At 32.5% G+C, this 22,134-nt stretch overlaps 2 protein-coding genes across 2 annotated transcripts; both read left to right on the forward strand.

The window, feature by feature from the left end:
* Positions 1 to 572: 572 nt before the first annotated feature.
* On the forward strand, positions 573 to 4,058 carry LOC124825746 (protein NUCLEAR FUSION DEFECTIVE 4-like). The gene is made up of 2 exons (XM_047298444.2): positions 573 to 1,157; positions 2,657 to 4,058. Exons 1-2 carry the CDS (start codon positions 693 to 695, stop codon positions 3,803 to 3,805), a joined length of 1,614 nt encoding a protein of 537 aa, XP_047154400.1. The 5' UTR covers positions 573 to 692; the 3' UTR covers positions 3,806 to 4,058.
* A 5,540-nt stretch (positions 4,059 to 9,598) lies between these two features.
* Positions 9,599 to 13,544, forward strand: LOC124825748 (HIPL1 protein). The gene is made up of 7 exons (XM_047298445.2): positions 9,599 to 10,109; positions 10,227 to 10,384; positions 10,947 to 11,747; positions 11,830 to 12,046; positions 12,201 to 12,379; positions 12,604 to 12,845; positions 12,995 to 13,544. Exons 1-7 carry the CDS (start codon positions 10,019 to 10,021, stop codon positions 13,401 to 13,403), a joined length of 2,097 nt encoding a protein of 698 aa, XP_047154401.1. The 5' UTR covers positions 9,599 to 10,018; the 3' UTR covers positions 13,404 to 13,544.
* Positions 13,545 to 22,134: the final 8,590 nt, after the last annotated feature.

The following is a 22,134-nucleotide window of genomic DNA, read 5'->3' on the forward strand; positions in this document are numbered from 1 at the left end:
CACCTGTTTTCCATTATCTGAAATTCTAACTCTCGTATTGACACTTGGCATCCACTAGAAAGGGTTTTAGAGTGCGTTTTAATGAGATATGAGAAACATCATCAAAATATTATTATGTATTATAAATTTTTTCTCTTCTACGTGAATATTATATTATATTTTAAAATAAACATGTTTATTATTTTTAACTAAATTTTTTTATTAATAAATATTAGTACTCAATTAAATGATGTAATAAAAAAATTATATATAATTTTCATCTATTAAATTTGAATTTATGATAAAATATATCTTATTAAAAAATATGTAACTAATTTAAATACATATTTCAGTACAAAAATAACAAAAAATATTATCAACCAAATTTTCAAAATAAAATATTTTTGTAAACTTAAAATTATATAGTAATTTGTAAACTTAAAATTATATAGTAATTTGTAAACTTAAAATTATATAGTAATTTGTAAACTTAAAATTATATAGCAATTATTTTTTTAAAACGTAACGCGCGTTGCACGTAGTACAATACTATTAGTTTAGAGAGAGAAAAAAAGTTGCAAGAAATGAAAGGTGGCAAGCAGGTACAGCTGGCTCATTAACAGTCTCCCACGTGTCCTCAAGGCAACCTAAAAGAATCTAAGAAATACGAAAAACTCTGATTCTGATGAAGAAATTGTGAAAAAGTCACTTCAATGGAGTTTGCGAACTTCAAACTCTACCTTAACTCGAAGTGGGTATCGACGGTGGCGAGCATATGGATTCAGTGCACCAGCGGCTCACTCTATACTTTCTCCATCTACTCCCAAACTCTCAAGTCCACTCAGCTCTACGATCAGTCAACGCTCGACCTTGTCTCCGTCTTCAAGGACATCGGAGTCAACGCCGGCGTCCTCTCCGGCGTCCTCTACGACTTCCTTGCCCGCACAACCACAGCTGGGCCCTGGATCGTCCACTTCTTGGGCTCGGCCCAGTGCTTCTTGGGCTATTTCCTTATGTGGGCCGCCGTAGCCGGCCTCTTTCCGCCTGTACCCGTCCCCGTCATGTGCTTCTTCATGTTGGTTACAGCCCACGGGCATAGTTTCTTCAACACCTCCAACGTTGTCACCGGCGTTCATAATTTCCCTCACAACAGCGGCACCATTGTCGGCATTTTGAAGGTTTTGTTTCTTCTGTTTATCTCTTTGGAGAATCCTAATTAATAAAGAGATAAGTTAGAACCTGACGTTAATGCACAACCATCAACACCTTGCTAGATGAAGCATGAAATCTAAGTAAAAGTAAAAAAAAAAAAAGTATTTTTTTAAGTAAAAAGAATTAAACTGTAAATATTTTAAAGTTTTTTATTGAAATAAAAATATTTTAGAAATCATGTTAAAAATAATAATGTTAAAATCTCCTTGTATGAAGTTGATATTATATTAAATCAATATAAATCTTATTTATTTTATTTAGAATACAATTTAAGGAAAATTTGACTAATGTAGATAAAATGGTTAATTTGAAGATTCTGAATTGAATTGCATAAAGAAATACTATAAAAAAGTACTGAATTCTTTTATATGTAGGACGCCACTAAATTGTTTTTATTAATTTGATTTTAAAAATGGAATTCCTATTTTTGAGTTTTTTTATTCTATACTGCTTACACTAAACTGAGTTAGTTATAACTTATAATATTAAAAATACATTTCAAAATATTTTAAAACAAAATGTCTATTTTTAATGCTTTAAACAATTAACAATTCAAACCATCTTTATACTTCAAATAATCAGACAATTTAGAGTAATTTAATTCAACTCTAGTGTAGTTCGTTCAAATTATTGTTTAATTCAATTAAATAAAGAATTATATAGTTCGATTAAGTTTTCCCAACTTCAGTTTTTTAGCAGTTCAATTTAATTAACGTATTTTGCATTCGTTTATTTTATTTTCAAACAAGTGATAATTAAATGTAACAATTAAAACGAAAATAAACTCTGTTTCTTTAAATTTTAAGACTAATGTACTCTTATTTTACCACCCTGACTCTCTATTTTTCATACATATGTTCTCTTATTAATATCTTAAATTTTATTTTATGGGATTTGTTAATGTTCTCATTGTATTGTATGATGTGTGTGGCTAATGAAAGGTTACCACTCATTAACTCAATACATTACTGTATTATTAAAAGAAAAAAAATTAGTCAAAGAATGTGGTGAAATGGGTAATTGTCATTCAGGTTAAATAGAATTACAATTAATAATAGTTATTTTATAAAAGTTAATCTATTGAATAGTGTAACTAATTTAATGATTTTGTTAGCCAATGGCTTTAGATAATATTTCTATTATATATTGAAAAATATATTAAAAATCATGAAAATATAATAAAAACTTTTCACTTTTAAATTTTTAACCAGTGCCCTTTAGGATGTCCTCTACTGCATTCTATATAACTTGGCAACAGTGCAAGTTCTGTTTGAAATTGATATGAATATGTTGATATGATATTGAATGCTGTATAAGAATACAACTTAGTGTATAAATATTGAACTTTTTGCTGTGCCAGTTTTTAGTTACAATAAGGTGCCTCAGAGACTCTGTAGACTTTAATCCTTGGTGTCTTGAATTTTGTTGAAGTTTGGCCATTGGGTTTTTTTCCTCTTTTTGATAGGGATTTCTTGGTCTAAGTGGAGCAATATTAATTCAAGTGTACAAAACATTATTCAACAACAAGCCTATGTCGTATCTTCTGATGCTAGCACTCTTACCACCTATAAATGCTTTGCTGCTTATGTGGTTTGTGAGAATCCACAACACTCGTCAGGATGAAGAAAGGAAGTATTTGAATATATTTTCTGTGATGGCTATGGTTGTTGCTGCATACCTTATGTTTGTTATAATTCTAGACAACATCTTTAGCCTGCAATCATCGGTGCGCATCTTTATACTTGTTGTTCTTGTGTTGTTGCTTGCCTCACTTCTCTTCATTGCATTTAAAGCACACGAAAAGTGCTCTGGCGAAAGAAGTTTAGAAGATTTTCTGGATGAAAGGGCACAACTAATTGTGGAGCCTGAAAAGGTGGATGCAAGGTCAGATTCTTTGAACAATCGAATGACTAGTTTGCAACTAGGAGAAAACCTGAATCTTTTCCAAGCAGTGAAAACTGTGAACTTTTGGATTTTTTTTGTTTCTGTTGCTTGTGGTATGGGATCAGGAGTTGCAACTGTTAATAATTTGGGGCAAATAGGGGAATCTCTTGGTTACACAAGCCATGAGACAGGTTCCTTGGTTTCTTTGTGGAGCATTTGGAATTTTCTAGGTCGATTTGGAGGAGGTTATGTGTCAGATTATTATTTGCACACAAGAGGATGGGCAAGACCTTTATTCATGGTGATCACTTTAATGGTGATGAGCATTGGTCATGTGGTGATTGTTTCTGGACTTCCAGGTGCCCTATATGCTGGTTCAGTATTGGTGGGTATTTGTTATGGCTCTCAGTGGTCACTCATGACCACTCTCACTTCTGAGATATTTGGTGTTGCAAATATGGGCAGCATATTCAACACCATTAGTATAGCAAGTCCTGTGGGTTCTTATGTATTCTCTGTCAGAGTAATTGGATATGTATATGACAGAGAAGCATCGGAAGGAAACACATGCATTGGAACTTCTTGTTTTATGTTTTCATTTCTCATAATGGCATCTGCCACTATTCTGGGTTCTCTAACAGCATTACTTTTGTTTTTTCGGACCAAAGATTTCTATGCTCAGGTTATACTCAGAAGAATTCAAAATATTCAAAATACTGTGAGGGAATAATGGATTCTATCAGGGATTGAATGACTAAAAAGTAATGTCAGAGCTTTTGTTTAGCTTTCTGAGTGTGTTTACAGGTTTAATTCACTTTGATTCTTGTGATATATGATGCTAAATTTTGTTGTAAATTGATGTGAACTACTTTTTTACCAATTCTAATGTAAATTTGATTAAATTTTTGCGTAGGGAAAAACTGTATTTGGGTGTGTTTACTGCTCTGAGTAGTCATAATGAGTATCAGTTGGATGGTTGTTCACCATGTGTGAATTTAGTCTAGTTGGTTCATATTCCTCTGTTACATTGTCTATCATGTCTTTAGAGACTTAATTCTGCAAGTTTAAATCTGTAATATCATTCCTAGAGTCAAACTTTGAAGACACTCTTTTCTGAATGAAAATTTAATTCCAAAAATATGACAACCTTTCTACAATTCAGGGGGAGTTTTGTTTATCAATGCTCAAATGTAAGTCCTGTTCTATAAATAGTCGGTCATGTTTCAAAAGTGTTTAGGAGATGAGGTTGCATTAATCGTATTTCTGGTCATTCTCATAAATTATGACAGACATAAGTGTTGTATTACACAGTTGTATATGTGTAATTGTAACATCCCAAAATTATACAGTCATCAACTATATAATAGAATATTAACATATATTAATATGACAAAACAGTCTTACAAGAAAAGGGATAAAGTTCAAAAGTGGCCGAACGGCCTTACATATATACAAAAGTTTACTAGCGTTCATTAAATAATAAGGACGAACGGTTTACAAAATAAATACCGAACGTCCAACTATACAACTATAGCAAAAAGGGTGCTCGTTCTAAAACGGCCCGCTAACTTAACTAAGCTAACAGCTCACCGAACGTCCTATTGTTCGGCCTTCACTTCAACCTCTACCAGATTCTCTTCAGCAATTAATCCTTCTTCAAGTGTTTCCTCCAAAGAAGCATCTCCCTCTGCTCACATCCACACGGATGATCATTGCAAGGACAAGACGGACATACAGATACATACAACACAATGGAAAACGCAAGGGTAAGCTTATTGAATTTAACTCAAGTAAAACATACATTTCATACATATCAAACACATCAAATAAGTTACAACGTTCAATTCATTCGTTAACTCAGTCAAATTCCTGATACTAGACTGACCGTCCGGACTGTATGAATTCTGTGTAGCTACGACGTCCATGCACCCAGGTGGGATAGCTGGAATACTCGTCAGCTGCCACCTGAGGTTAGTTCGTTCTGTCCAAGTTACAGTTATGGACTAAGACCTCCTGCCATTCCCACACATGACATACTCCTCTCTACTTGAGAACGAGCACTCACGGAATATCAGGATGACCCGCCAGCTAAGCTTACCACATTCATACTTTACAAATCTCAATTTCCATTCAAGAGTCGTTCCTCCCTGGAACGCTCGTTCAAAATTCAAAATCATAATTTCATCTCTTATACCGTTAGCACATCATAACTCTTTCTTTTAATCACATTTTCATTCTTAGTTCCACTTTCATAAAAAGACGAGCGTTCAATCCTCTTTATAACGAGGACGAAGGTTAAAGGCGAGACCGAAAGATCTTCTTTTCCGAAAGGATAAAGCTGACACATTTTTCATGACGAATGTCATTACAATTTGAATCAGTTAAATGAACTGACTCTAGAACGATTCAACTTATACTTAGAATAATTTACTTGCCAAGATTTCAGAGTCAATTCAATTGAATGAAGATACAGAAGACGAGTACTAAATGTACTAAGTACAATTTAGTTAGAATAAACCGACTACCAGTAAATGACCTAACGCGGTACGCGAATTCACTGAAGTTTAGAACGAACGCTATTTAAGTTTACGGACGAACGCTATGAAAGTTAGGACGAACGCTATTTCTATTCGTTGGAAATTACGGAAAGAACGAGCATTCGATATAGAACCGAGCGCTACTTATATGTACGCTTTAGGACGAGCGTTCGGTATAAGACCGAGCGCCACTTAGGACGTACGCTTTGGGTCGAGATCCATTGCTAATTTAAAATTTTAGAAATAGGATTTTATATAAGTTGGAATGGTGAAGTTACATTTTTAACAATAGAACTAAGTGTCTGACTATATATACTTTCAAGTTTCTCAATCTCTCACACAACACTCAGGATATCTAAGTTTGGCCGAACGCTCAAACGTAAAGTTATATATATAAAAGAGGGCATTCGTCCTCAGATACAGTTCTTTCAAATTGAAAGGGTTCAGCTATTTCAAAGAAGTTACTGAGAATACCGAATGGTCAAAGACCGTTTCGATAACGAACGTTCATTATCATAAAATTTCATATTCAAATTCAACTTACAGTAAACACATTTTTCGGTATAAACTTTCATAAATTAAATTACTCATATCATAGTACAATCCATACTTTTCATGCATTCATCTCATCATCAAAATCATATAATAAAATCTGATACCATAGATCATATTCAATAAAAATTCACAGAACATGCATCCAACACAGTATAACTCACAGAACAGTCATGCAACGTAGTACAATTCAAGAATTAAATTTAATAAGCTTCCCTTACCCGGATTCAGTAGTGATCGTTCTAAGAGTGAGTGATCTTGACTCGTCCAAATATGGCTCTCTCAACTTTTCTCTTAAGTTCTCCAACTAAAACTAATCAAAAGAAAACGAAAGGGCTTAGTTTACACCCTTGCATGCAGCTCAATCTGGGTTTGCATGAAATCCAGAAACGAGCGTCTTAGGTTGGAAAACTCACCGGATACAGAACTGAAAGTTGTTCGGTCTAAGATGAAGCTCGCGGTGCAGGGGACGTTCCTACGGTGCTGAAACGTGAACGGAGAAAAGGATGATAAGTTGCAGAAGAGAGAAGGAGAAGGGTTTTTAGAGAGAAGGAGGAGAAATGAAAAGTCTGAGTTTTGGAAGGAAGAAGGTGCGTGCAGGAAAAGTGGGATGATTTTTCCAGAAAATACTTTTGTTTCATCCACGTCCAAACGGACGAGCATTCCCCTACCGACACCTGTACCCCCAATACTGACTTCAGAAACTTCTACTGCAACACGTGGCTTTTGGTGCATGGATTACTAAGTGAATTTTTAATGCACCGAATGAGTGACGTGAGTGCATTGATGTAAGCAGCTAGGTGACTCAGCACCGAAATAATGAGACGTGACAGTATAATATCTTATGCATGTGTTGTTTTATTTGATAAACAAAATGTTTGAATAGACAATAAAAATATTTACTCTTAAGTACTACTGTACACATTGAATATTCTAAATGACTATTTTAGCTACATAGAGAATGTTGGCTTATTTGTTTCTTACAAGAGAACGTCACGAAGGTGTATTTACATAAAAAATCACTTGAATAAATGTATAAAGTTGTTTTTAATAAAGTTGTTTTTATGCTAACAAGTATTGTTACTGTTAAGGTCTAAGTGCAAGAGGTAGTGAATTGAAGAGTATCACTCATTTTTTGCAAAAACTTATAATAAAAATCTTATTAAATTTATTAGTTCCATAGTCCAATTAAATTTACGCAAAGAAACAAAATTGATTTATATCAATAAATTGAATGATATATAGAGAGAGAGAAAAAAATTACACATGTTTTCGTAATTTACTCTATTTCAAGAGTTACGTTTAGTTATTCATTCAGTCAAAACAATAATTTTAAAGTTTTAACAAGTAAACAATCAAAACAATAAAAGTTGGATTATTTTTATTTTTCTTTAAAATAGTTGGATTATTTATGGGATTTAGGATTAAAAAGTGATTTTTAAAAAGTTAAATAATTTGAAGTAAACCAAAATTACCGGATGACTATTAAGAGATAAACAAAATATTAATGCCAAGATAATTAATATTAATATTTAACAATTAAAAGGTTAACAACTAAAAGGTAGAAAAGGTAGAGTATGATTATCAATAATTATTAAGTTCTAAATTTCAAATAAAGATTCAAAATCTATAAATATAAATTTTATAAATATAAGTTTAAAATAAAAAGATAAGAGATATATATTTATTATATGAAAAATTGTATTTATTATACTATTAATGTTAAATGTTAAGTTCATCGTAAATAAATAACTAGTTACGTCTTTTTGTATATTTTATAATTATCAGTTAATTAACATATAAGAGTACTTTCAAATTTTGAATTCAGTAAATTAAAAAGAAAAAAACACAAGTAACTTATTTCTTAATCCTTATATTTTACCATATAAATCTTTAAATTTCTTTTTAAAACAGTTTTAACTATTATACTGATATTGATAATTTATGAGAAGGGATTCAGTGATAAATGATCTTTTTTCCGGAAAGAAGTAAGTGAATCCTTTCATGGAAAAGATCATTATAGTACTGGAATCCTGATGCTATTATATAACATTACTTGTTACATATCCAAATTAAAATCATGAATATTTTAAACCTAAACCACTTTACATATGTAACTTTCTATTTTGTTATCGTCCCACTAATTTCAACTTTATCTCTAATTATTAATTATTAATTTATGATCAATGAAAAACGTGGCCACGCTTCACCACACATTTTTTTTTCTATTTATTATTTGGAGACAGCATTGCATTGTGTCATGTATGGCATCAATAATAAAACCTTGTTTTATTATATTTGTTTTGTTCCATTTCCCTACCATTATTGTCGGATGGTCACTGTTGAATTGCAAGTTGATCCATTCTTTATACAATCTGAATATCAAATGTGAACATGAATACGAATAAATTAAAGATGCTTCTATTTTTCACACTCATTACAAGCATGCCGATAAATAAATGCGTTTGGACTTCTTGACACTGATGTTCATAAAATCAGTCAAGAGCTATAAGGTGAAAGATCCATTTATATAATTTGTAGGTAGCTTTTGGAAAATAAATTACATCAAATTTTAAAAGACTAAAAGTTAATTACTATTCAATATATGCATTATCTCGTTTGTTAAATTTTTATGAATTCTGTGACTTTTACTTTTACGTACAGTTATTATTTTTATGAAACAGTCTCTCTTACAAATTATTTTCTTTTTAATTTCAATCAAACTTTTCAAAATTTCAATAGTAATGATAATATATTTTTACATCTAACTAACTATTTTATGTTATTCTAAGTTATTTATTATGGCAATTATTTTTTTTTGAGTTATTATTAGCATATATACTTTATTTCTCTTATATATTGGATGAATATTTGACACGGAAGCAAATAAAGTTATAAATTATTTTTCTTAGATTACGCCGATAATCTTGATCACATGAAGTCAATAACATGTTAAATTTTATTCTGGGAAATAATATTAAAGGAGTGTTGATACTTTGAGATTAAAAAGATAAAATATATTCATTTGACAATTTAAAATAATAATATTTTAATTATATTTCTATTATTTTTCAATTTAAAATTATAATATATATGATTATATTATTAAAAAGGAGTGTCATATTGTAAATAAAAATTATAATAAAAATAATAATATTATAATATTTTCATTTTTACACTTTGTTTATCGGAAAAAGTGCAAATGTCAGGAAGTTAAAATTCTCACATTTTAGAACAGCCAAATTTGGAGACTGTTTTTGCTCATTTCAGATTTTCCTATTCAACTTACCTAGACTGTTAGAGAAAATAAACATAAAATGTGAGGTAATGAACTAAGTCAGCATGAATTGGTAGGTCCTTTGTATCTAAAGCTGAAACCACCGTTAATACTAAATTAAGAGAAATGTTGAAAAGTCAACTGCGTGGGGAGAAGAAATCATATACAACTTGATGTTCCTGTCCTTTTCGATCCATGAAATTGCGCTTCTGAGCAACTAAAAGGTGGTCTTTTTACTTCTGGTGGTTGAGAGAGTTTCTTTTCAGATTGAAAGGTTTGAATAAAACAATGGGAGAGTTGAATAACTAGGAGTTGAAGACAATGGGTGAATATTAAAGGAAATGATAAAGACAGAAAGTCATTGTGTGTCTAGAACTAGGACTTTAGAAATGAAGTTTGATAGAGAGAGGGTAGCATGACACATAAAGATTACAACCCAGAGAGCATTTTTCAAATAAATTCTGTTCCTTTTTGCTATCAAGTCAACTCGCCTCGAAAGGTCGTATTTTTCGAATTGGGGTTCTTGGATTGAAGTGGAGCTGATGTTGGTTTAGGGGCTTTCAACCTGTTTGTTGAAATGAAGGGTGTTCTTTCCATCAGCTTCTTGTTTTGTTGCTTCCTGCTGCTCTTGGATTCTTCAATTTCACTCCCTCTCTGCGTTGATTCCAGTGAGTTTTCATCTCTCTTTTTTGTTTGTTTTGGCCTTTATTTTGTATTATCCAATGTTTTGGTCTATGGATTTCCAACCCGTTTAGTTACTTTTTCTCATCGTTTGTTTCTTGTAGGAGCACCCTTGACCCTGAACAAGACACTTGAGTTTTGTCCTTACAATGGAAGCTCATGTTGTAACTCCACAGAAGATTCACAGATACTGAAGCAATTCCAAGTCAACAACGTATCGGATTCTGCCTGTGCCTCAGTTTTGAAATCAATACTCTGTGCGGTAAGATTTTGTTATTTTCCCAGAACTTTGTATTTATATAAAGACCCGGAAAGTTGTCGTTTTCTCTTTGCTCTTAAATTGGAGAATACTTTCAACTTCTTCACGTTTGATACGTGGCATCAAGCAGCAATCTAGAGTTAATGAATATTGGTCTTGACGTTTGGAAATTGGGTTCGAACAATGACATTAGCTTAACTTTGAGATGGATCGAAACGAAAATCAACCCATCACATATAATTTCAGAACACCCATATTTCAGGTCATAAATATCTGGCTTATAAATTGATGTTTGAGGCTCAATAACCTTATTTTCATGGATCTAAACTTTTTAATAAACTTAAAGATCTAAACTTTTTTAATCAAATTTCATGTATGGAAAGGGGGTAGTTGTTCAGTTCTCCTGAAGCTATAATTATCTTATCAAGATATTGAGATAGAGACCTTTGTTAAGCTTTTTTATTCATAATAATAACTTCTAAAAGCAGGAATAAATAAACAAAAAACAAAGCATCCATGTTGAGTTCTGCCTTGGACTAATTTCTTTGATACCCTTTGTTGGTAGAGGTGCGACCCATTTTCGGCGGAGCTATTTACTGTTCAGTCCTCAGCTAGATCAGTTCCTGTGCTTTGCAATTCCACTGTACCAACAAATTCTTCTCAGTCAAAGACACAAGTGGAAGATTTCTGTTCTGAAGTATGGAACACATGCAAAGATGTACCCATAGTGAATTCTCCATTTTCCCCTTCATTACAAGGTCAAGCAGGAGCACCAGCTCACACCAATGCTACCAAACTTACTGATTTATGGCAGTCCAAAACAGACTTCTGCACTGCGTTTGGTGGATCATCTGATAATTCATCAGTGTGCTTTGAAGGAGAACCTGTTTCACTGAATAAAACTGAGACCTCTGTAACTCCCCCTCATGGCTTGTGCCTCGAGAAAATTGGTAATGGATCTTATCTCAACATGGTGGCTCATCCTGATGGCTCTAACCGTGCTTTCTTCTCTGACCAAAAGGGCACGGTTTGGCTGGCAATACTTCCGGAAGAGGGATCAGGAAGAACATACGAGCTTGATGAATCAAGTCCTTTTGTTGATCTAACTGATCAAGTTTACTTTGACACTCAATTTGGAATGATGGGCATGGCGTTTCATCCAGATTTTGCTAAAAATGGACGATTCTTTGCTTCATTTACATGTGATAAGTCCAGGTGGTCAGGATGTAATGGAAGATGTTCTTGTAATTCAGATGTTAATTGTGACCCATCGAAGTTAGAAACTGATCCTGGTGTCCAACCGTGCCAGTATCAAACTGTTATTGCAGAGTATTCTGCTAATAGCACTGGATCTCAGCCTTCCTCGGTACAAATCTCTTCACACATAGAAAACTAGTTCTCCTATAGAGTTTTCAATGAATATACACCATGGTGTTCATGTTTTTCAGGTGGAAAGTGCTAAACCAACTGAGGTGAGAAGAATATTTACCATGGGGCTCCCGTTTTCATCTCAACATGGTGGTCAAATACTCTTTGGACCCGATGATGGATATTTATACTTAATGATGGGATATGGAGGAAGTGTAGGTGATCCTTATAATTTTGCACAAAACAAGAAATCATTGCTTGGAAAGATTATGAGGTTTGATATCGACAACATCCCGAGTGAGTAGTGCTCATGAATGACAATAGAAGATTTTATTTTTGGAATACAACTATGCACTTATGCTCAAGATACACATTCTCACACACTCATGTAACGTGTATACTTTTTGTTACTATTGGCTTTGATGTCTAAGTATCTGTGTTTAATCTTCAGGTGCAGCAGAAATTACCAAACTTGGACTTTGGGGTAACTATTCCATTCCTAATGACAATCCATTTAGCGAAGATAATGATCTGCAGCCTGAAATATGGGCCTTAGGAATGAGGAATCCTTGGCGCTGCAGTTTTGATGCAGAAAGACCTTCCTACTTCTTGTGTGCAGATGTTGGGCAGGTTTGTGAAATGAGTATCTGACCAAAATGTGCAGTTCTTAAGTTAGACACATAGGTGCCAATTTTTTCCGTTATAGAGAAACTTATACTATCTTTCAATCATATCTAGCATAGCACCATAAAACAGGCTCATCATCGATAGATGTTCTGTGCAGTAATTGCAGAACTGTTAACATTAAACTCTATTATATTCTTAGCATTCTGAGTTTCATAATTGATTTTCAGGATCTTTATGAGGAGGTGGATCTCATCACAAAGGGTGGAAACTATGGATGGCGTGTATACGAGGGCCCGTATCTGTTCAACCCTCCACAATCACCCGGAGGAAATACTTCCGCAAATTCCATAAATCCAATTTTCCCAGTAATGGGATACCACCATTCTGAGTTAAACAAGAATGAAGGATCAGCATCCATCACTGGAGGATATGTCTATCGATCTACCACTGATCCTTGCATGACCGGAAGGTGAATAAGCTTCTTCCAAACAGTGCAGTTTGTCAAATATATCATATTATAAATTTGTCTGAGGTTTTAGAAAATAATCCATGACACAACTTCAGTAGACCTATGCAGCAGGAACATTGCTTACTGTTGAATGAATGAATGAATTTCAGGTACTTGTATGGAGATCTATACGCAGGTGCAATATGGGCAGCCACAGAGAACCCAGAAAACAGTGGAAATTTCAGCAGCAGCAGAATTCCCTTCAGTTGTGCACGTGATTCTCCTATACAGTGTCAGTCTACACCTGGAAACTCCCTTCCTGCTTTAGGCTACATCTTCTCATTCGGTGAAGACAACAACAAAGATGTTTATGTCCTTGCAAGCACTGGTGTCTACAGAGTTGTTCGGCCAAGTCGTTGCAGTTATGCTTGCTCGCAGGAAAAGGCCACAACCACAACCACCACAACATCAACTCCTTCTCCTTCTCCTTCCCATGCTTCACGTTGGAGTCTCCTCCCTCAGTATCTGCTTTTGCAATGTTCATTTTTGTTGTTGGTTTTGTTCCATTTTATAGGGTGATGTCATGATGATCATTGTACATTATGTAGGAGAGCAGATTTTAAGAGGATGTTTGCAATTTCTTCTGGCTTTTCTTCATCTGGGTTTCCTTGCTTTCGCTTTAATAAATGAGATAACTGAGCTCAGCTACTGATCGAGTTAGGGAATGCTTTCTTCCACTTTTCTAATTTATTTTTACCAACCAAATAATATAAAGACTCAATTGTCATTCTAATTATGCTATTTTTATATATGATTGCTTGAACTTAGTTTTTCAACTTTTAGAATAAGGTAAGTTTGTTCCATCCATTTGTATGATTTAGAAAAGGGAACGTTCATATACACATACACTCATTTTACACATAATCTGTGTTTGGATTGCGACGCCAAGTGTTAGACCGAAAGATTGCTATGAAAAGCGCCGTAACAAAAAAATAGGAAATAATTTATTGAAAAACATGAGAAGTGAGGATTATTTTACGCGTTAAACTTTGTACCAATGAGAGATTTGATTAACTTTACACCTAATTAATTATGCTTTAAAGATTATTGATTATATGTAAACCTAAAAGCTATTATTGGTGTAATATTCTAATTTTCATAGTATTTCATTAGGAAAACGCTTCTTTAACAACGTTTTCTGAACACAATTTTGATAACGCCACGTGAGGGTTGTCCATTGGCTGATGTTTAAAAAAATAAATTAATATGCAATTGATCAAGCAAGGGTATTATGGGAAGAAAAAAATACGAAATTTCATTTCGCGCTTTCGCTTCTTCTTTTATTTACATTTCGCAGTTTCGCTTTCGCCTGAATGCTCGCGTTCCTTCATCTCTCAGTTCTCTTATCTTTCTGGTGTTCAAAGACTAACATTCTCGCTAAACCCTAAAGACTCACCTTCTCGCTGTCTTGTAAGTTCGTCTTCTTCAGCATTGACGTTTTCTTCTTTCGCGCGAAGCGTAACCATCTTCTCCAGCATTGACGTTTTCTTCTTTCGCGAACCCTAACCATCTTCTCGACCCTTGCTATTTTGTTGATGTTATAACTGCAGGTCCAATGGCAACCCAATGGCAACCCTCTTCTCTACTCACACTTACACATTAAAAAGAACTCTCATTCATTCAAGAAATATGAAAAAAATAACGTGAAATTTTTTGGCTACTTATGTGCTCACAGTTGGCTCCTGCAGCACAAATTTTTTTACAAAATCATATTTTTGTTCGTGTAATCGTTTACAGGGTCCTTGTAATTGATTACAATGACGAAAAAGGCCTACACTTGATTACCAAGGCATAATTTGAAAGCTCTTTGAGTTTAGATTTGAACAAAATAAGAATCAACTCATTTGGAGTTCGCTGGAGAAAGTTATGAGCAAAACAACCAGCAAAGGTCAGAGTTTGCAGGAATATATAAAGCGTTAACTTTAAGGAATAAACTATACCTACTCAGATGTCCAAAAATTACAAATTAGTAGTCATTGGAAAGCCTTTTGAGTCTAGTTTCTAATAAAAAAAGAATCACATCGAGGTCGGTGGGAAAAGTTATCATTAAAATAGCCAGCAAAGGTCAAACTTGACAGCATGTTAACTTGGTCATGACACCTAACATTGGGTATTTCCTCCCCCAAAGACTGCCCAAAACCCAGTTTTCAGGCTCTACTCACACTTAAACATTAAAAAGAACTCTCATCCATTCAAGAAATATGAAAAAATAACGTAAATTTTTTTTTGCTACTTATGTGCTCAAAGCTGGCTCCTACAACACAAGTTTTTGTACGAAATCATATTTTTGTTTGTTTAATCGTTTACAGGATCCTTGTAATCAATTCCAATGCCCAAAAAGGCCTACACTTGATTAACAAGGCGTAATTTTAAAGGCCTTTGAGTCTAGATTCCAACAAAACAAGAATCAATTCATTTGGAGTTTACTGGAGAAAGTTATGAGCAAAACAACCAGCAAAGGTCAGAGTTGGCAGGAACATATAAAATGTTAAATTTAAGAAATAAATTGTACCTTCTTAGATGTCCAAAAATTACAAATTAGTAGTCAAAGCTTTTTGAGTCTAGTTTCAAATAAAAAAGAATCACTTCATTTGAAGGTCGGTGGGAAAAGTTATCATTAAAATAGCTAGTAAAGATCAAAGTTAACATCATGTTAACTTGGTCATGACACCAACATTGGGTCTGTCCTCCATCAAGGACTACCCAAAATCCAGTTTCTAGGCTCTACTCACACTTAAACATTAAAAAGAACTCTCATGCATTCAAGAAATATGAACAAATCACGTAAAATGTCTTTGGCTACTTATGTGCCCACAGTTGACTCCTGTAGTTCACCTACCTTGGTTCAAAAACATATATGGGCTTTGACCTTTGCTGACTATTTTAATCATAACTTTTCCCACAGACCTCCAAATGATGTGATTATTTTTTTATTAGAAAATAGACTCAAAAAGCTTTCAAATGACTATAAATTTTTAATTTTAATTCCCTCAAGTTAAAGTTTTATATATTCTTACCACCTCTAACCTTTGCTGGTTGTTTTGCTTTTAACTTTCTCCACCAAACTTTAAATGAGTTGATTCATTTTTCATTACAAAATAGACTCAAAAATCTTTCCAATGACTACTAATTTGTAATTTTCCCATCTAAACTAAGAAACATGAAACAATAACTTGAAAGTAAACTCGTTTAAGAAGCTTAAAAAAACGTTGTTTTTGGGAAATTAACTACATCTAGTACAGTGGTCTAAAAATTATGGGTTGATAGTCATTTGAAAGCTCTTTGAGTCTAGATTCGAACAAAAGAAGAATCAACTCATTTGAAGTTTTGTGAAGAAAGTTATGAGCAAAACAATCAGCAAAGGTCAGAGTTGACAGGAATGTGTAAAATGTTAACTTTAAGGAATTAACTGCACCTACTCAGACTCAAATGTCCAAAAATCACAAATGAGTAGTCATTAGAAAGATTCTTGAGTCTATTTTATAATAAAAAAAAGAATCGCATCTTTTGGAGATTTGTGGGAAAAATTATGATTAAATTAGTCAGCAAAGGTCAAAGTTGGCAGCATGTTATCTTACTCAAATTGCCTTTGGTTACTTATGTGTCCACAGTTGGCTCTTGCAGCACAAATTTTTGTACAAAACTGGATTTTTGTTCGTGCAATCGTTTACAAGGCCCTTGTAATTGATTACAAGGAACAAAATGGCCTACACTTGTTTCAGGACTTGAACCAACTTGGCCTTGACACCAACATTGGGTCTTTCCTTCACCATGGATGGCCCAAACCTCAGTTTTCTTCCTCTAGTCACACTTAAACACTAAAAACAACTCTCATCCACTAAAGAATTATGAAAAACTAACGTAAAATGTCTTTGGCTACATGTGTGGCCACAATTGACTCCTACAGCACAGGTTTTTGTACAAAACCAAAATTTTGTTCGTGTAATCGTTTACAGGCTCATTGTAATCGATTACAAGAGGCAAAATAGGCAACACATTCCATAGATGCAATGAAAATTGGTGATATCATTATTCATGGATGGTAGTCAATTGCATTGGCCACTTTGTTTATTCACATTCTAAACAACAACACATCTGACAATGACAATGACAAAGAGATTAAAACTTCAATTAACATTAACAATAACCAAAATGAATAAAGTTTCATCTTTTATTTCATTAAAAAAATTGGGTACAATAAACTTATTTATTCATCTATGTACAATTTTGTATTCCTTTCTATAACAATTCAATACAAAAATCACTTGTGTTTCGCTATATTTCCTTTGTATGGGGTTCTAAGCGCCTTGTTCTTGTAAGGCTTTCGCGATCCGATCCTCACAAACCTCTGCACATTGGGTTGGTTGTAGTACATGCCTCCCGGGCTTACAACGGTCGTGTACGAGGCGTACTTTGTACATTTCTCCTTTTATTCTTCTCTTCAAAGCACAAATATACTTTGTTGAAAAAGAATGACGAACTGCATCAAAGAGACCGAAATAAGAAAAGGCCAAATCCCAAAAGCGAAAACAAAAAAACATTAAACACAACAACGAAAACCTAATGCCAAACCCAATACGCAATGAAGAAAATGAATAAACTCATTTACCTTCCTCGAACCACCATGGTCAACGGAGAATGCCATTGGGCACAGTGAAGAATATGAGAGCGAACGAAATGGAGGACTAAAATGAGGAGAACGAACTTTGGGTTTGTCCCACGCAAATGAGGAGTCAAAGGAAATGAGGAGCCACGAGAGAACAACAAAGAGGAGGCAAAGTTAGAGAATGCCAAGGGTTTTGCTTAACGCCGAGAAAGAGGAGAATGAGAAAATGGAATGGTGAACCAAAACGCAGAAACACAATCTGGAGAGATAAAGAAATAAGGGTATTTTTGGAAGCATGAAAAAGTTAACCCTCAACCCATTTCGACATCAGATTTTTATTAAAAAAAAAATTGAAACTGGCCAATCAAATGCTAATACGTGGCGTTGTCAAAAGTGTTAAAACTTTGTTGTCAAAATATCGGGACCCAATTTTCCCAATACAACATCATATATTTATTGGGAAAGTCATCATACACTTTTCCTTTTTTTTCAAACCCTATTTTTCTTAATGCAAGTATACACCTGGTATACCAATTCTAGTGTTGTTCATGACGATGAAGTATTCTTTGAGGAAGACCCTCGATAGCGTATTACAATGACATGTTGCTGCATGGAGACAATGGGAATGTGCAAACAAGGTGTTACTATACAAAGATCTACGAGAGTTCAGTTTGAGAGAGGCAAAACCAGAGGGTCAAGCTCGAACGCAATAATCACGACGTACCTTGATGGTCAGTGCAGGAGCGAACGCGGTAAAGCACCTCGATGACCTATGCAACCACGACAAGGTCCCTCGATTAGACCAGTAGGGACTTTCGACGAACAATAAAACGCCTCGACGCCTCGCTTAGCTCACAAATTCCTCGACGCCTTGACACCTCGCTTAGTCCAAGCAGGAGAAGACCAACATGAAGCCAAACTGAGGAGCTCCATGAACAATAAGTCGCCTTATTTGAAGATTGTGATGCGGAGAAGGGGTTTGGAGGAAAATGATTGTGATGTAGGGAAATGAAGGAGAAGGAGGGAATTGGGGTTTAGAGGAAAATTAGATTAGATGCAGAAGGAATGAAACCAGGGATGGAAAGTAACTATGATTTGAAGAAATATTTAAGAATTACCAATGGTTTCATAGGAAAATTATTTTAAAAAAAATTTTAGGAGTGGATTTTGTTATAAACGGCTGGAAAATTAAAAAAAAAACACTATAATTTTAGTCATAAACCGCCAACAATTATTCGAAGTTTCTAAAGCCGTCGAAAAATAACTTCTCATAACATATATTGTTTTTGTAATATATATATATATATATATATATATATGTTTAATTTTAAATTTTTATTTATATTTTCAAATTTATAACATTGGTGTTAAAATTAATATCAATGATAAGTTTTTCTAAGTTCAGTCCTAGATTATGCTCATGATATACACATATATGTTTAATTTTAAATTTTTATTTGTATTTTCAAATTTGACATGTATTGGTGTTAAAACTCATATCAATGATGAATTTTTCTAAGTTCAATCCTAGATTATGCTCATGGAGCTAATGTCCACTCTTGCCACTCTTCTATATATATATATATATATATATATATATATATATATATATATATATATATATATATATATATATATATATATATATATATATATATATATATATATATATATATATATATATATATATAACCCATTAAATATTAAGTGTCGAAACTATGACACCATTGACCGAGAAATTAATGGACTGTTTTGATATTTAATTTAGGGAAAAATATTAACGCAACATTCCATACAAACGAAAAAGTGAGTATAAGTCATATAGTTAATCACTAGAAATTATCTGATAAGTCACATATAAAACTTATTTTTATCCAATATAAAAAAAAAAAGACCTAGATCAATTAATCATAAACTCATAATGATTCATTCACATGTTTATATTAACATAATTATAGTAGAAGTTATAAAGTTTGATCAAGTTTCTCCATAATTACTTAGATTAATTTATCTAAAGGTTAAGATAATATGTTTAAAAGAGATGATTGATATGTTCTATCTAATAACAAGATATTGTAAGAAAATGATAGGATTCTTAGGCCAATACAATGTTAGTGTTTTTTCTTAATGTGATTTATTTCATATTATAATGATATATCAGTTAAACACATATGAGTATCCTTGTACCAACTAATATTCGTAAAAAATAACTTTATTTTGACTTAATGTATGATCCACTACTTATAAATATATTTTAATGAAAAAACATCTTTCAATTCCATCTAAAATGTTTCTTCCATCAATACTTTTAATATTGGAGGAATGAGAAACATTTCAATTTTGAGCGAAAATGTTTTAGATTGAAGTAATTTAATATATATATATACATATATATATATATATACATATATATATATATACATATATATATATATACATATATATATATATACATATATATATATACATATATATATATATACATATATATATATAGACATATATATATATACACATATATATATATACATATATATATATATATACATATATATATATATACATATATATATACATATATATATATATATATATATATATATATATATATATATATATATATATATATATATATAAGGTTATACGAATAGTCAAAAGATAAAAGGCAATCACTCCAAAACTTAAATAAACTGAGTAATAAAATATGTACTGTAAAACCTTTAGTATCTATACATGTTATAAAACATAATTACAAAAGAACGATAAATATGATATTTAAACAAAAACATAACTCAATTTTAAAAAAAAATGTGATTTTTCTAGATTATTAAATATTTTAAAACCCATGATAAAGTAACTTATAAGAATACATGGATTTTTTATTGGGGCTTGCTAACGCGCGTACGCCTGTTTTTCAGTTGGTACATTTTAGCAATGTGTACCAGGTTTTAGTAGACAAACATATCCTTATATATATCATGGATTCTAAGTTTTAAGGTTAAGGGTATTTTAATAATTTTCATTCTCAAAACTAAAAAAGGAAAAAAAGAAATCCCCCAAACCCTTACTCACCTCTCTCATTCCTCTCAACTCTTTCTCTTTCTTCTTTCTCACTCCAATCTTTTCTCTGTCATCCCTACTGTAGCCCCAATTGAAAAAATCAGAAACACTTGCTGTTAAACAATCTTACAAAAAAATGATTTTATAACGAGTTTTCATCTTATAATTTTTGTCTTATCTAATTTTATCCAATTTTCACAAGCATAAAGGGATTGATAATTGACCTGAAAAAAAATCAAAAATACTCGTTGTTAAACAATTTCTTACAAAAAATGATTTTATAATGAGTTTTTATTTTATAATTTTTGTCTAATCTAATTTTATCTAATTTTCACAAGCATAATGACATCAAAGGAATTGGTAATTGGCCTAGAAAAAAATTAGAAACACTCAGTTGTTAAACAATTTCTTACAAAAAATGACTTTATAATGAGTTTTCATTTTATAATTTTTGTCGTATATAATTTTATCTAATTTTCACAAGCATAATGACGTCCTAAAGAATTGGTAATTGGCCTGAAGGGTTTTTTTAGAGATGATGATTCAACAAATACAGATGATGAAATTAGAGAGGTTACTGAAGATGGTGAAATTGAAGAGATCTTGAATGAACCTTTGCCTTGAAGGTGAATATGTCAATGACTCAACTCTTTACAAATGAAATTTTTTTAAAGGCATGTGTTTCTGATTTTTTTCAATTGGGGCTACAGTAGGGATGACAGAGAAAAGGTTGGAGTGAGAGAGATGAAAGAGAAAGGATTGAAAGGAATGAGAGAGGTGAGTAAGGGTTTGGGGGGTTTCTTTTTTTTTTTTTTAAGTTTTGAGAATAAAAATTATTAAAATACCCTTAACCTTAAAACTTAGAATCCATGATATATAAGGGTATTTTTGTCTACTAAAATCCGGTACACATTGCTAAAATGTACCAACTGAAAAACAGGCGTACGCGCAAACCCCTTTTTTATTTATCCCATTTTTACTTTATTTTTTATCTTTTTAAATTTTCGTTATATTACTTACCACATCTATATCTTTCTATTTCATTTTTTTCTACGAAATTCACCCAATTTGAAGATATAATCCATGTGATAGGTGAAAAGATGTTAAGATCTTCCGATTTAAGTGACAGACATTGTATCAATCTATAATAATGAAAACTGATTGAGAAAAATGATCTTCTCATTTTTTTTGGGTAATTAATTTTGTTTTTCACATATATCTGCAAATATATCAGTAAAAACTTTGCAAATGCAACCTTTTAACCAAATTCCTCCATTGAAAATTCATCTCTGGAGGATACTAGCTGCACAAATCGTACATGGAGCTGGCAAGGAAAACAAGTGACAACACAAAACCTGTTTTCCTTTCTGTTTAATATTTATAAATAAATTATTAGTTATATGAAATTTTTAAAAGACAGTAACGAAAATTAAAATTAAAATTAACATCAGAAACAGAACATTGCAACCGTACAATTTAAAAAAATAATAATTATGAAACATAAGTATAAGTAAAAGATAAATAAAAATGAAAGCTGCAAAGTGAAAACCCAAATTCCTGGCACTGTGTTTGTGTTTCTGACCC

Source organism: Vigna umbellata, chromosome 2 (genome assembly GCF_029865625.1).
Source record: "Vigna umbellata cultivar VRB3 chromosome 2, Vumbellata_1.0, whole genome shotgun sequence".
In the NCBI taxonomy this organism is placed as follows: Eukaryota; Viridiplantae; Streptophyta; class Magnoliopsida; order Fabales; family Fabaceae; genus Vigna; species Vigna umbellata.